General features: G+C 40.1%; 2 protein-coding genes and 1 non-coding gene across 3 annotated transcripts; 2 read left to right on the forward strand and 1 right to left on the reverse strand.

Annotated features, from left to right (window-relative positions):
- The first annotated feature begins 1,014 nt into the window (after nt 1-1,014).
- Nucleotides 1,015-3,094, forward strand: mustn1b (musculoskeletal, embryonic nuclear protein 1b). Its single transcript, XM_088309763.1, has 3 exons — nt 1,015-1,341; nt 1,436-1,559; nt 2,467-3,094. The coding sequence occupies exons 1-3, from the start codon at nt 1,333-1,335 to the stop codon at nt 2,580-2,582; spliced, it is 249 nt and encodes an 82-aa protein (XP_088165889.1). The 5' UTR covers nt 1,015-1,332; the 3' UTR covers nt 2,583-3,094.
- Nucleotides 1,878-1,949, reverse strand: trnae-cuc (transfer RNA glutamic acid (anticodon CUC)). Its single transcript has one exon. It is a non-coding gene; the product is annotated as a tRNA-Glu (tRNA).
- An 808-nt stretch (nt 3,095-3,902) lies between the features above and the next one.
- LOC148326900 (inter-alpha-trypsin inhibitor heavy chain H3-like) lies at nt 3,903-12,467 on the forward strand. The gene is made up of 22 exons (XM_088309685.1): nt 3,903-4,041; nt 4,194-4,223; nt 4,665-4,685; nt 4,750-4,904; nt 5,167-5,271; nt 5,340-5,502; nt 5,580-5,690; nt 6,697-6,825; nt 6,912-7,028; nt 7,175-7,343; nt 7,531-7,656; nt 7,766-7,947; nt 8,119-8,304; nt 8,402-8,541; nt 9,362-9,522; nt 9,928-9,954; nt 10,066-10,119; nt 10,278-10,391; nt 10,537-10,738; nt 10,877-11,049; nt 12,037-12,148; nt 12,226-12,467. The coding sequence occupies exons 1-22, from the start codon at nt 3,928-3,930 to the stop codon at nt 12,362-12,364; spliced, it is 2,730 nt and encodes a 909-aa protein (XP_088165811.1). The 5' UTR covers nt 3,903-3,927; the 3' UTR covers nt 12,365-12,467.
- The last annotated feature ends 167 nt before the right edge of the window (nt 12,468-12,634 follow it).

Below are 12,634 nucleotides of genomic sequence, written 5' to 3' on the forward strand. Positions count from 1 at the left end.
CAATATTCCGAATATTGTATTTGGACTAGTGGCGGCGGATAAAACCTATTATTGTAAAAAAAAAAAAACATTTTTGACTTGACTTCCCCTTTAAGGACATTAAATGGTATCGAATCGAATTCATGTATTACATTGCTTTTTTTTAGGGCATTTTTGGAGGTTCGAAAATGTTGAAATTGACATGAGTCTCATATTATTTCTTATGTTGTCATTCGTTAGATGCCCTCTATCGTTAAGTTTGTTCTTCTGACAGACTTTGGCATAGATATCAAATACTTTTATGCATCATTCCAAAAAAATATACATGGAAGTATTTTAATTATTCAACTACATTTTGTATGCCAATGGGTGAAGTGAAAATTTTATTTTATTTACCACCAAAGAAAATGTCTCAATACAGAAATAATGATGTACCCATCTCAATATACAGTACACAGTACTCACTTGGGATGTTCGGTATCTGTACGAGTATTCGCTCTTTGTGTACACCAATACCAATAATACTTTTGATTTCATTGAACATAACGACATAACATTGTGAACAAAACCTTTCTTTCTTATGCAAATAATATTCGCCAATGTGTCAAACTGCCGCATCATAGCGCCACCTACTGCCAGGGAGGTCAGATTTTGGTGGTAATGGTGGCTGTTATTGGCCTTCATGAATACCTGAAACCTAAAAGCCTAAGGGTGGTATCGCCCCGATACCGGTACGTAGGCACGTGGTATTGATACGCCCCCACCCCTTGTACTCACAAATACACAACTGTGTGTAAAATGTAGGCATATTTCTTTTTAACACAAAGCTATTCATTTTGACGTATGAATGGCAACAAACTGACACGCAGGTTAATAATTGTACATTCTGCCACCTAATGAAAAAACATTTAATTATTCTGCCTGTCACTGTACATCACTGGCATAAATAGAACAAAGATATATTTATATATTTGTTATTAATAAATAATAGCTAGACAACTTTAGCTAAAATTGAATCATTTCCCTTTTTTTGAAACAAGTGTCATATAAAACACTTTATCTCAGCGACATTTAGTCTTGAGAAATGGTGAGGGAAGACCAGCTTTAGCTTGGTCGGTAAGCTCATCGTAGGGAAGACTCATTCCAGCTGCTCCATCTCTCACATCACACCTAATAATACACCCTGACAACAGGCACCAATGAACAGAGGCTGGGAGGCTTGAGTCACTCACTGGGACTCTAGCTGGACTATATATATACACGTTAGGCTTGCAGGGGGCAAACGACACTTAGACACACCCCAGGCGTGGAGCAGACGCACTGAAAAGAACCGACACAACAACTTGGAGAAACATGTCACAGGTAAACTAATTTAAAAAGGACTTATAACCATTCAGTGTACTCTGTATCAAACTGTTATTTTACTGTTATATTTCTGCTCTTGTGTCCATCCTAGCCAGGTGAAGTGAAAAAGAAGAAGCGTCCTCCCATGAAGGAAGAGGACCTGAAAGGAGCCCGGAGCAAACTGGGCCTGAAGGGTGAAGTCAAGAGTAAGACCTATGAGGTCATGGCTGAGTGTGGTAAGTCACACGGGTTGTTCTTTCCACTCACAATCATCATCAAAATGCTGTCACGCATTCGCAAATGTGAAGAAAGCTAAGTTTCCATTCCAACAAATTTTCCTTTTGAATTTTACTACCTCTCCCCTGGAGGAGAGTTGCTCATCACTGAGTGTTTGCTCGTTTGAGCAACCTCCCGCCTCTGCTTTTTGAGATATCAAGTTCAACATTGATTTTTGTCCAGGATGGCTTGATTTTAGTCCATGTTTCAGCACACAATGACAAAGGGCACAGAATATTTGTTTTAAAAAAAAAAAAAAAAAACTTGGACAAAAGATGTTCCCTGACCGGGAATCGAACCCGGGCCGCGGCGGTGAGAGCGCCGAATCCTAACCACTAGACCACCAGGGAGTATGCGCCGGCGAGCCACTTGTATCATTTTGACGACAGCCAATGGCCAAAACCAGTTAAAATTTAAACAGAAAACATTGGTTACGTAACAACATGCTAGAGGCAAAAAAGGTTGACATAAACATCCTTAAAAGTCTGCGACACGTCTGGAGTCCCCAAATTGAGCTGAGTGTATTGTGACGTCAGCATTAGTTTGGCTGCCACAGGAAATAAATCAAAATGGGTTAACAATGGAGATAGTTGATTAGAATTAATTTATTGTTTAATAATTACTGTTAATACATAGGTAATGTAAAAATATCTTGCTCCCTTCATGCACACAAAATTCAATATTCATTCATTCAAACAAATGTCTAGGCTCTGTTTCATCAAAGAAACGTTTTTGTTTCTAACTTTGCCTACTTGCATTCTGGTATGCTATGCAAGGCACACGTTAGAATGTTTCTGGAGAGAATCCCATTTCAGCTGCTTTTGCTTTGCTCCATCATGTATCTGTGTTGCTCTTTTATTGTTCCAGAACGGATGGGCAAAGTTGCACCGTCAGTGTTTAGCAACGTCAGGACCGGGACCGAGACGTCCCTGGACCAGCCTGCTGCCAAAGCCCCGCCGGGAGCCAGCGTGTTCAACAAGTAGCAGCTCGTTGCAGGATTCATTTGTGAAAATAGTTAAGTTGCTGCCTTAAAATAGATTTCCAAGTTTTTTTTTTTATATTGTATTTCCCAGAAATTGTGGGTGTAATATGTCCAAAGGAAGTCTGTGTTGACTTGACTGGAGTATTTAAACAGTTGCACTTTGCAATTTGCACAGTGTTTCAACCTCGGCCAATGAGTCAAACTGATTTGCTCCCATTCAATTATTAGAAGTAAAAAAATTTTCTGTTCATACTTTTTTTTTTCTGATTTACTAAATAAAAAAAAAATTCTGTGACTTAAAAAACTCTCACTCGGTTACAGTGTAATCAATATTATTCTTTGGCTCAAGACACTCTCAAATTGTGGACGCCAACTCCTAATAGACACTTTCTTTTTTCCCCTTCTCAAGAACAAAATGATTTTGCTGACTACGTCTTTCTTACTTTTTTTTTCTGAGGAATTACAGCTGCATGTTTAGATGTAAAGTCTAATAAATTGCACTGAAGCTCCAGTAGCAACGAGTTCAAGTGAGCATATGATACATATTTAAACTATGAAAAAAGAAAAAAAAGTGGGGGCAAACTTTGAACAGTACTGCACTATTCACTCTCTGGGTAAGGATGTCTACATACATCATCCACTCTTGAATTTTTTTAAAATGTTCTACTCAGTAAAAAGGCTGCAGAAGAGGTGTGACCAAAGCATCGCCAAGCACAATCGGCGAAACCGTTTGAATCTACTAACTTTATCGGAATTATCATAATATTAATAAAAGAAATAGAAACTAAATGTTAATTATATGAATTGTCGCAAGTTTTATTGTGAATGGGGACCAAAAAAATCAGCATCTCTGTGCCTTTTTTTTTCTCCACATTTGAAATTGTCGACAGCAGCAACCAAAATGAAGCGCACAAAATGATCATGAATTGTTACTAATATCACAATGTTATCACTGCAATCATCCTTGATATAGGGCAGAATATAATTCTAATCAGATTAGATAAATGAAATATTTATTCCCTTAAATTTGAGATAATTTAGCTACATTTGTTGCTCACTTTCCAATCCAACTCTATTTATAAAACAACAACATGGTTAGTATGAATTGAGCCTTTTATGATACGGCCCAGTTTGCAAAAAAAAAAAAAAATTGTCAGTGGAGAAGGGTAAATGCTCACCAAGTTCCAGGTCATTTTTTTAAAAAATTATTTTCCAAGCACCAATAAGTCCATCTTCTGGCGTTCTGTGCCATGGGTGTAAGTTAATTGGTCAGCACTCCGTCCCTCCCCTCCGCCAGAGCACTTATCTCAGTGGTGAACAAGTCCAGCTTTCAGTTGAGCTTCGTCATGTCCCGAGCATTGACCGTTGGACTATTTTTGCTGTGGGGCAGCGCCTGCCTGGGGCTGCCCAGCCCGCCTCAGGGAGATATTGTCTTCCCTGGACCAGATGGAGCGGCCGAGGTAATATTCAGACTTCTGACATGTCGTCGCGGATGTGAACATGGCGTTTAATTTTAGATGCAAAAATTCAAAGAGTTTTGATGCTTTGGTGTTTTCAGGAATGTTTTCTGATTTCTGTCCTCCATGTTTGTCTGCTGTGTTTGTTTGTGTAGGAGGCAGGACATCCTGCCAGGCCACGCCAGGTATTTAGCAGAAGTTATTGAACAGTGGTACATTGACTTAAAAGAGTCAATCTAATCTTACTCCACCACATTTTTGATGCATTTACAGCAAACAACAAAAATATACTATTATTATTAATATTAATAAAATATTATTAAGACATTTAAAAAGAAGAGATCAGCAGTCTACCCTATTTTTTTTTAGCTTTTTATATTTCATAAACATTATATAACTGACTGATTTCTTATTCACATCCACTTATCGTCATTTCCGGACTACAAAACTCATCTGTTTAAAAGCCACAATATTCATTTTTAAAATAAAAAATATATATATAAAAAACAAATAAATATATAAAAAAAAAATCCAGCCATAAAATTGTATTTGTCGTTTAGCACTTAAAATGTGGATCACTAACTTGCATATCAGAATGTGTAATTGTCTATTTCTCTCTTTTACAGATAAGTACGCAAGCTGTCACGGTGAGAACAAAGATTGAAAACATGCGCAAAAGGCTTTCGCAACGCCTCCCTCTCTTCTTCTCAGGTGGAGGTGCATAGTGTGAAGGTGGACTGTGCTGTAACGTCTCGTTTCGCCCACACCGTCATAACCTCCACGGCTCTGAACAAAGCCAACATCTCGCAGGAAATCTTCTTTGAAGTGGAGCTCCCAAAAACGGCCTTCATCACCAACTTCACCATGTAAGGTCACCATGACGATATTTTACAGAAGGAATGTCAAACCTCCGTCTGTCTGTTTCTCTGGTGGAATGAGGGAAGAAAAAAAAAGGCTTTCAAGGAAGAAAATTAAACAGTGGTCTCTGGTGTCCCTCAGAGGGTGGACTGTAACACTGAAACCACATAAATGTTTCATTTGCCAGAGATGTAACAGAGAAACAGATTTAATGTCCATTCTGACCTGGAGAACCTTGACAAAGTTCAATTTTTTTTTCACTTCTCTTAGGGAAATTGAAGGCCAATTCTATATCGGAGAGGTGAAGGAAAAAGAGAAAGCCAAGAAAGAATATGAAAAGGCGGTTTCATCAGGTCGGACTGCCGGGCTGGTCAAGTAAGTCGGTGAAGACAAAATGAACATTTCTTGGATCACGTCATGACTTATTTTGTGCTCCTATCAAGAGCTTCTGGGAGGAAGATGGAGAAGTTTTCAGTGTCTGTCAACATTGCAGCAGAAAGTAACGTGACTTTCGTTTTGACTCACGAGGAGCTCCTGCAGAGGAAAATGGGCCAGTATGAGATTCTGACTCGGGTGAAACCCAAACAACTTGTCCAGGAGTTTCAGGTTCATCAATTTTCATTTACCAGCCCGGCAACTGGTGCTGAGTGAAGTGTCACAATTTTTTAACCTCTTTGAAACAGATCGTAGCAAACATCTACGAGCCTCAAGGCATTTCTTACGTTGAGACCCATGCGACGTTCCTCTCCAACGAACTGCTCCCCCTGGTGGAGAAAACTGTCACAGAAAAGAAGGTACATTTTGGAATTTATGCGTTCTTCGGCTGGATTTACAGTGTCACTCCAAGCAGCGGTGCAAAAATGATGTATGCATATCCGGCGCATTGGGGCGCCGCGCTAGAGGGGGCGCCAAAGCGATGGAAGGAAAATCATTTTCGAGTGGCCATTTTATGAAACAGCTGTTTGCTCACGGGTAGGGTTTGATCTAATCACTAATACAAATAGAGGCACGTCACTGATAGGCATCTCTACTCAGAGACTGTCAACTACGCCCCCGCCCCCGCCCCCGCCCTCACCTAGCGCCCTCCGCCCCCAACTTCTCACAGACAGAGTCCAGTGCGCGCGTACTCGAGCACGCGAGCGGCGAGTGTTTACAATTCAAACGTTTGTTGATGCGAAAGAAGGAGAAGAAAACTCGAAAGTGCTCAGGGGCACAAAACCGAAAAAGAAAGAGGTAGACTAGAGGGAGAAAGATTATGTTGGCATAAAAAACAACTTTTCAAAGTGGTTAAAAGACAGTTGGTAATTTGGGGTGCCTCATATGGTTTCAATGAAACAAACATTCAATAAAAGTTTTAAATAAATGTCTGACCCCCCCCCCAAAAAAAAATATTTTTATTATATTTTGTATATTTTATTTACATATAAATATTATATATTATATTTTATTATTAAATTTATAGGCTTTTTTTTGGAGGGGGGTGCCTTTTATATGCCGGCATACCCTCCAGAAAGTAGGTTGTTGCACCCTTGACTCCAAGTGCTACTGCTCGTTTACGATTTGATTGCTATCCAAAATTAGCCCATGAGCTCATTCAGCCCCTTCAATGATGCAGTGTAAATCCAGCCTTGGTGCCTTTTTACATTTAATTTTGTCAAACAATTTCGTCAACATATATGAACGCTTCAAACGAAACGAACAAAATCAGCATCACGATGTGAATGAGATTCGCGGAGGCTGATTTCTAAATGCTTTTTATTTTGAATTTGGTTGATTGATCGATTTGATCCCTACTTTTAGGCACACATTGCCTTCTCACCAAATCTGGATCAGCAAAGAAAATGTCCAGGCTGTGATGGAACTCTGATCGATGGAGATTTCATCATCACGTATGATGTGAATCGTCCAACGCGCCTCGGTGACATTCAGGTTATCTGAGAACTTCTTATGAGAGGATTGTTTGGATCGCCACATCTCGCACGTCATCTGATTTACGGACCTTTGCCGCCCCTCAGATTGTCAACGGATATTTTGTGCATTTCTTTGCACCACCCAGCCTGTTAAGAGTGCCTACGAATGTCGTGTTTGTGATTGATACGAGTGGCTCAATGAAGGGAAATAAAATTGTCCAGGTAAGAAAGTGTTGGAACATTTGTGTCACTGTGCATTCAGGAACATGCAGGTACACTTGCATAAATAAAAGGAAGAAAGATTCAAATGTAAATAAGATGCGTGAGTGGTGTCTGACGTTGTGAATGAGCAAATATTTTCTTTCCAGACCCAAGAGGCAATGCAAGCCATCCTTCAAGATCTGAATGAGGAGGACTATTTTGCCCTCATCCAGTTTGACCACGAAGTCGATTGTTGGAAGGAAACCCTGACCAAAGCGACAAAAGAGGATGTGGCTAAGGCTATACAATATGTCAAGACGTTGGAGGCCAGTGGAGGTGAACAGAAGAACCAGCATTTTATGATCCTGTAAATTATTATTATTATTTTTTTAAAGTGACAAAGTACATTACTCAAAATTGTACAATGTAACTGCGCCCGAGTTAGCTAAATCAAGCTCATTTTCATCGCAGAGATGAGAAACATTCAAATCAATTCTTTTCATATTGTCTGTTGTCTTTCTAGGTACTAACATCAATGATCCGTTGTTAAGAGCTGTTGCCATGCTCCGAAAAGACAAAGTGGAGAAGAGGATCCCGGAGAGAAGCATCGACATGATCATTTTACTCACTGATGGAATGCCCTATTCTGGTGAGCATGCACGGTTTTTACGTCTTCGTTTGGGCGGTGCCGCTTTCTCCGTCGGAGGTGGACGTCTTCATTGCTTTCATAAAATACGGGCATGCTTTGTCTTCTGAAGGTGAGTCAAATCCGATAGGGATCCATCAGAATATGGCCTCTGCCGAGGGTGGAAACATGACACTATTCAGTCTTGGATTTGGAAATGATGTGGACTTTGCCTTCTTGAATATGCTGAGTCAAAAAAACAAGGGGATGGCTCGTAGAATCTTTGAGGCCTCAGATGCGGTTCTTCAACTGAAGGTGGGGAATGGAAGCATTGCATTCTTTTTACATCAATGCCAAGGTCAACATAGGTTGTCATTGTTTCTTTTTTTGGGGGGATTCTTGTTAGAGTTTTTGGATTGTCTTGAAATAATATCAAGTATCCATAGACATTAGATGCAAGTAAATATCTGTATGAATTTGTTTCAGGGTTTCTATGACGAGGTTTCTAGCCCACTGCTTTCCGATGTGGACTTACGTTACCCTGACAACGCAGTAGACTTCCTGACAACCAACCACTTTAGCCAGTTGTTTAATGGGTCGGAGATTGTGGTGGCTGGTCGGCTAGTGGATAATAACCTGGACAACTTCCTGATTGAAGTCGTTGGCCAAGGGGTGAGACCTTGTCTGACTTTTCTTCACCGTCCCCCCCACGCTGTATCCATGTGCGCCACAAAGACATAGCTTCTGAAAATGTTTTCCTGCCGTATAGTTCGAGGAGAACTTCCAGGTGCAGGGCCAGACCAGTGCTCTCGACTGGGGAACTGTTTACCCGGATGAAAAATACATCTTTGGGGATTTCACAGAGCGTCTATGGGCTTACCTGTCCATCCAGCAGCTACTGGAGACGAGGTCAGTTAATGAGCTCTTCTGTTTTATTTAGTGATATACAGGCTTTGATTTCCTCCAGACAGGAAAAGAAAAGTTATGCACGGGGACATAGGTCTGTCATCTGCATAATAGTGAAAGGAAATACCATGTTTTTTTAAGATAGAACCCAGGGCCAGTAAATAATTGGAAAACAGGAGGGGCCCCAAAATTGAACCCTGTGGAACACCATATGACAATCACGGTTAACACAAAAAGTCCTGCCTACCAAATAGAATCGAAACCACTCTGGAGCGTTACCACTAATCCCCACCCGATGCTGCGAACAAGACAACAGAATACTATCGTCCACCATATCAAACGCTGCAAACAGGTCTAAAAAAAAAACACACACGTATTCTCCAGTGTTATTAGCCATAAAAATTTGACTACAAATTCGTAGCAGGGCTGACTTTGTGCTGCGCAGCATCTTAAATCCTGTCTGGAAAACCTCCACGACATGTCCCAAAAATATATTTAGCTATTTTGCTAGTTTGCATGTTCTCACCGTTCCTGTGTGGCTTTTCTCCGGGTATTCCGGTTTCCTCCCACATTCCAAAAACATGCGTGGTAGTTTGATCTAACACACTAAATTGCCCCTCGGTATGAGTGTGAGAGCAGATGGTTGTTCGTCTATGAGTGCCCTGCGATTGGCTGGCAACCCGTTCAGGGTGTACAAGTCACCTGGGATAGGCTCCAGTACCGCCGCGACCCTCGTGAGGAGACGCAAACAGATAACGGATTGGATGGATAGCTCCAGCTCTCCCGATGGATAGATGAATATTGCCAGTGTTCTTTCTTCCAGCAAAAGTGGTAGCCAGGATGAGAAAGTCAATGCCAACGCCAAGGCCTTGGACATGTCCCTACGATACAGTTTTGTCACCCCTCTCACCTCCATGGTGGTCACCAAGCCTGAGACCGAGGACGGACCAGACAGCCCGCTCATTGCTGATAAACTAACTGAGGGTATGACATGGATCTTTTTATTTTAAGGAAAATATCATTTGCTTTCTTTTAGTTTCTTATTTATATAAAACAAAATAGCACAAGTACTGTTGACTAAAAAAAAATGTTTCCAAACATACGTGGCACAAATGCAACACTGCGGAAGTTCACCTTTCAGCCTGGAACAAAAAGCCAAATCAACAAAAGAATTTCCCTACCAGATCCCAGACCTGAATCCAATGGAAAGGTTCTGCCTGTGATCTGAAAGGAGGCTGTGCTAATTCCTTTCAAAACTATTTTTGAACTCATTGAATGTGGTTTCATTCATTTCATCATAAAAATATATCCACTGTCATTGCAGTCAATTGTTAGATTTTTTTTTTTTTAGGACGTGCCAATTCATTGTCCCTCCGTTTTCTTTGACAGAGGAAAGACAACAAGCAGAGCGAGGATGTAAGACTTTTTTTTTTCTTACCAAATTTCACACTTAAAATTGATGTATTTCTGGAGAGAATTCAAAATGATGTGGAGCACATTTTCCTCAATCACATTTTCATCAATCAGACCCATCCAATTCTTTCCCAACCTATAATGCCTACGCTCCACCAACATATTTTGGTAAGTACTTTCAATTATTGCAAAACAAATGCAAAATGTATTTTTATTTTTATTTTATTTTATTTTATTTTTTTTATTTTTTTATAATTTTTTTAAATTTTATTTTAATTAAATTTTAATTTTATTTATTTATTTATTTATTTATTTATTTATTGCAGTGGATGGAGATCCCCATTTCATCATTGAGCTTCCAAACATAGATGATGCCCTATGCTTTAACATCAATGACAAACCAGGAACAATTTTCACCCTGGTGAAAGACACCAAGTCAGGTCAGACTCAGTTCTCATTCACTGCCATTGACGGATATAGAAGTCAAAAAGTGCATTCATTTTACCTGGGCTGATAGTGAATGAGTTAATATCACACAGTTCTACGCAGACAATTGCAACTAACTGTTGTCTCCACTTTCCTTAGGTATTCTGGTGAATGGCCAGATCATTGGCGACAAGCAAATTCCTGCTGATGGTAAAATCAACACCTACTTTTGGCGTTTTGGCATAATTCACCGAGATTTAGGTGTGAGAATGGAGGTGAACACTAAAAGCATCTTCGTGCACCAAGATGGCAATCGGGTCAAGTTGCAGTGGACGAACACAACTTCCCTCAAAGGGGACCAGTGAGTGCTTGTACTGCTAGAAAGTGTCTTTGATGAGAAAAAGACTTCTATATCCTATTTTCAGAATCAGATTGAACATTTTGCACGTGGATGACAAAGAAAAAAAAACAGACCATTTTACTCGTCCTTTCTCCCTAGCATGGATATTTTCTTGACCAAGGATCGTAGCCTGACAGTCACTCTCAAAGATTCTGTCAAGTTTGTGATCCTGCTCCACAAAGTGTGGAAGAACCACCCGTACCACCGAGATTATTTGGGATTCTACACACTGGACACCCACCTCCTGTCACCTTCTGTTCACGGGTTGCTAGGTAGAACAACACATGCACTCATGAAGTCAGTCCAGTAGAACCTCCGAAGTTGAAGGCCTAATGATGCAATCAGGAGCTGGCCAAATGTGTAATAGTAGCTCAAAAACCTCATTATGTGATGTCAGATTGTATCAGCAATTCAAAGACATTTTTTTTCATAAACACATTTTGGGCCACATGACGCTATTTGTGATTATAATTTGCTGCTGAAGGGGAAGTCAACTGTAATATTTCCTTTAGAAGAAAATGTTCTATGCTCAGCATGGTTCAGCTTCAGGAAAAAGATGAGCCGTGATTAGTTGTTAGCAATTGTGATGTCATTATTAGTCAAGAGAAAGCGACAAAATGGCCGCCCCCCTGACACGGCTAAAAACTGGTGAATTTTATTGCTTAACTCAGATTCCGTCAACGCAATATTAATCAGAATGCCATGTTTAGACTAGTGAAGGCAAATACAACATTTTATCGCACGCATTTTTTGGGGGTTGACTTCCCCTTTAAGAATAAATTAATGGAGCAACAGAAGTATGAAATTGAGCTTCACCCTGTAGTTGTCGCTTCACCTTGGCACATTTGGCTATTGTCCATCAAAAACCTAACAACTTGCTGCAACGCAAAAATCACGACACCTGCAGTTCTTATTGGGAAAGATTCTGAGGCGCCATTCAGATTATTTTGTTGAAGAAAAATTTGCATGGTGAGATTGTCAAGGAAAAAGCAGATTTCCCTGGCTGCAGTTGCCAGATTCTAATAATAATAATAATAATAATAATAATAATATTATTATTATTATACATAATAATAATAATAATAATAATACAATTATTATTATCATCATCATTATTATTATTATAAATAATAATAATACAATTATTATTATTATTATACATAATAATAATAATACCCAAAATGTGACAGGCTGAAGTACCAGAAGCTTCCAACTATGCCGTACTTTAAACGATTTTCCATGGCTGGTTCATTTCCCAGGTCAATTCTACCACGGGATTGAGTTTGAGGTCTCAAGTTTGCGTCCAGGAGAAGTCCCAGAGAAACCAGATGCTACCATGTATGTCAAGGGACAAGAGCTCAATGTGACCAGGTGAGACATCGGCGCATTTCTAAAAGAAGCCGTGTCGCTTCAGCATTTAGTCAATGCGACGTTTTCCTGATGCGCAGGGGCTGGCAAAGAGACTTCAGAAGAGATGTGAAGAATGGAGAAAATGTTCCCTGCTGGTTCATTCACAATAATGGAACCGGCCTCATTGACGGGGAAGCCTCCGACTATATTGTGTCTGGGCTCTTTAAAACTGTTTAGAAACTAAACCTTCTAATCATGTTTGTGTCTTTATCAATACTGGCAAAACACACATCAAAGCAGTTTGACAAATGCGGGAAATAAACGCTGCTGTCAGTCTGGATGTTCTTTTTCTTCTAATGTCTCCTCCATACCTCGCATAATACACCAAAATAACTAAAGTAGGATATCTTTGCTGTCATGAAACAAACAGTGCTTCTCGTCACAGTTCCTATTGGCTGCCAGGATGGCCGAGTGGTCGAAGGCGCCGCGTTCAGGACCCAGTCTCCC

The sequence above is a fragment of the Idiotropiscis lumnitzeri genome, chromosome 11 (genome assembly GCF_059441095.1).
Source record: "Idiotropiscis lumnitzeri isolate Australia: NSW breed Sydney's pygmy pipehorse chromosome 11, RoL_Ilum_1.0, whole genome shotgun sequence".
Classification (NCBI taxonomy): domain Eukaryota; kingdom Metazoa; phylum Chordata; class Actinopteri; order Syngnathiformes; family Syngnathidae; genus Idiotropiscis; species Idiotropiscis lumnitzeri.

Coding starts and splice junctions, on each gene's coding strand:
- mustn1b (XM_088309763.1), top strand. Junction 1,560..2,466: donor TGAGGTCATGGCTGAGTGTG/GTAAGTCACACG, acceptor TTATTGTTCCAG/AACGGATGGGCAAAGTTGCA.
- LOC148326900 (XM_088309685.1), top strand. CDS start 3,928: ATGTCCCGAGCATTGACCGTTGGACTATTTTTGCTGTGGGGCAGCGCC. Junction 5,272..5,339: donor CGGACTGCCGGGCTGGTCAA/GTAAGTCGGTGA, acceptor GCTCCTATCAAG/AGCTTCTGGGAGGAAGATGG. Junction 7,029..7,174: donor AGGGAAATAAAATTGTCCAG/GTAAGAAAGTGT, acceptor TTTTCTTTCCAG/ACCCAAGAGGCAATGCAAGC.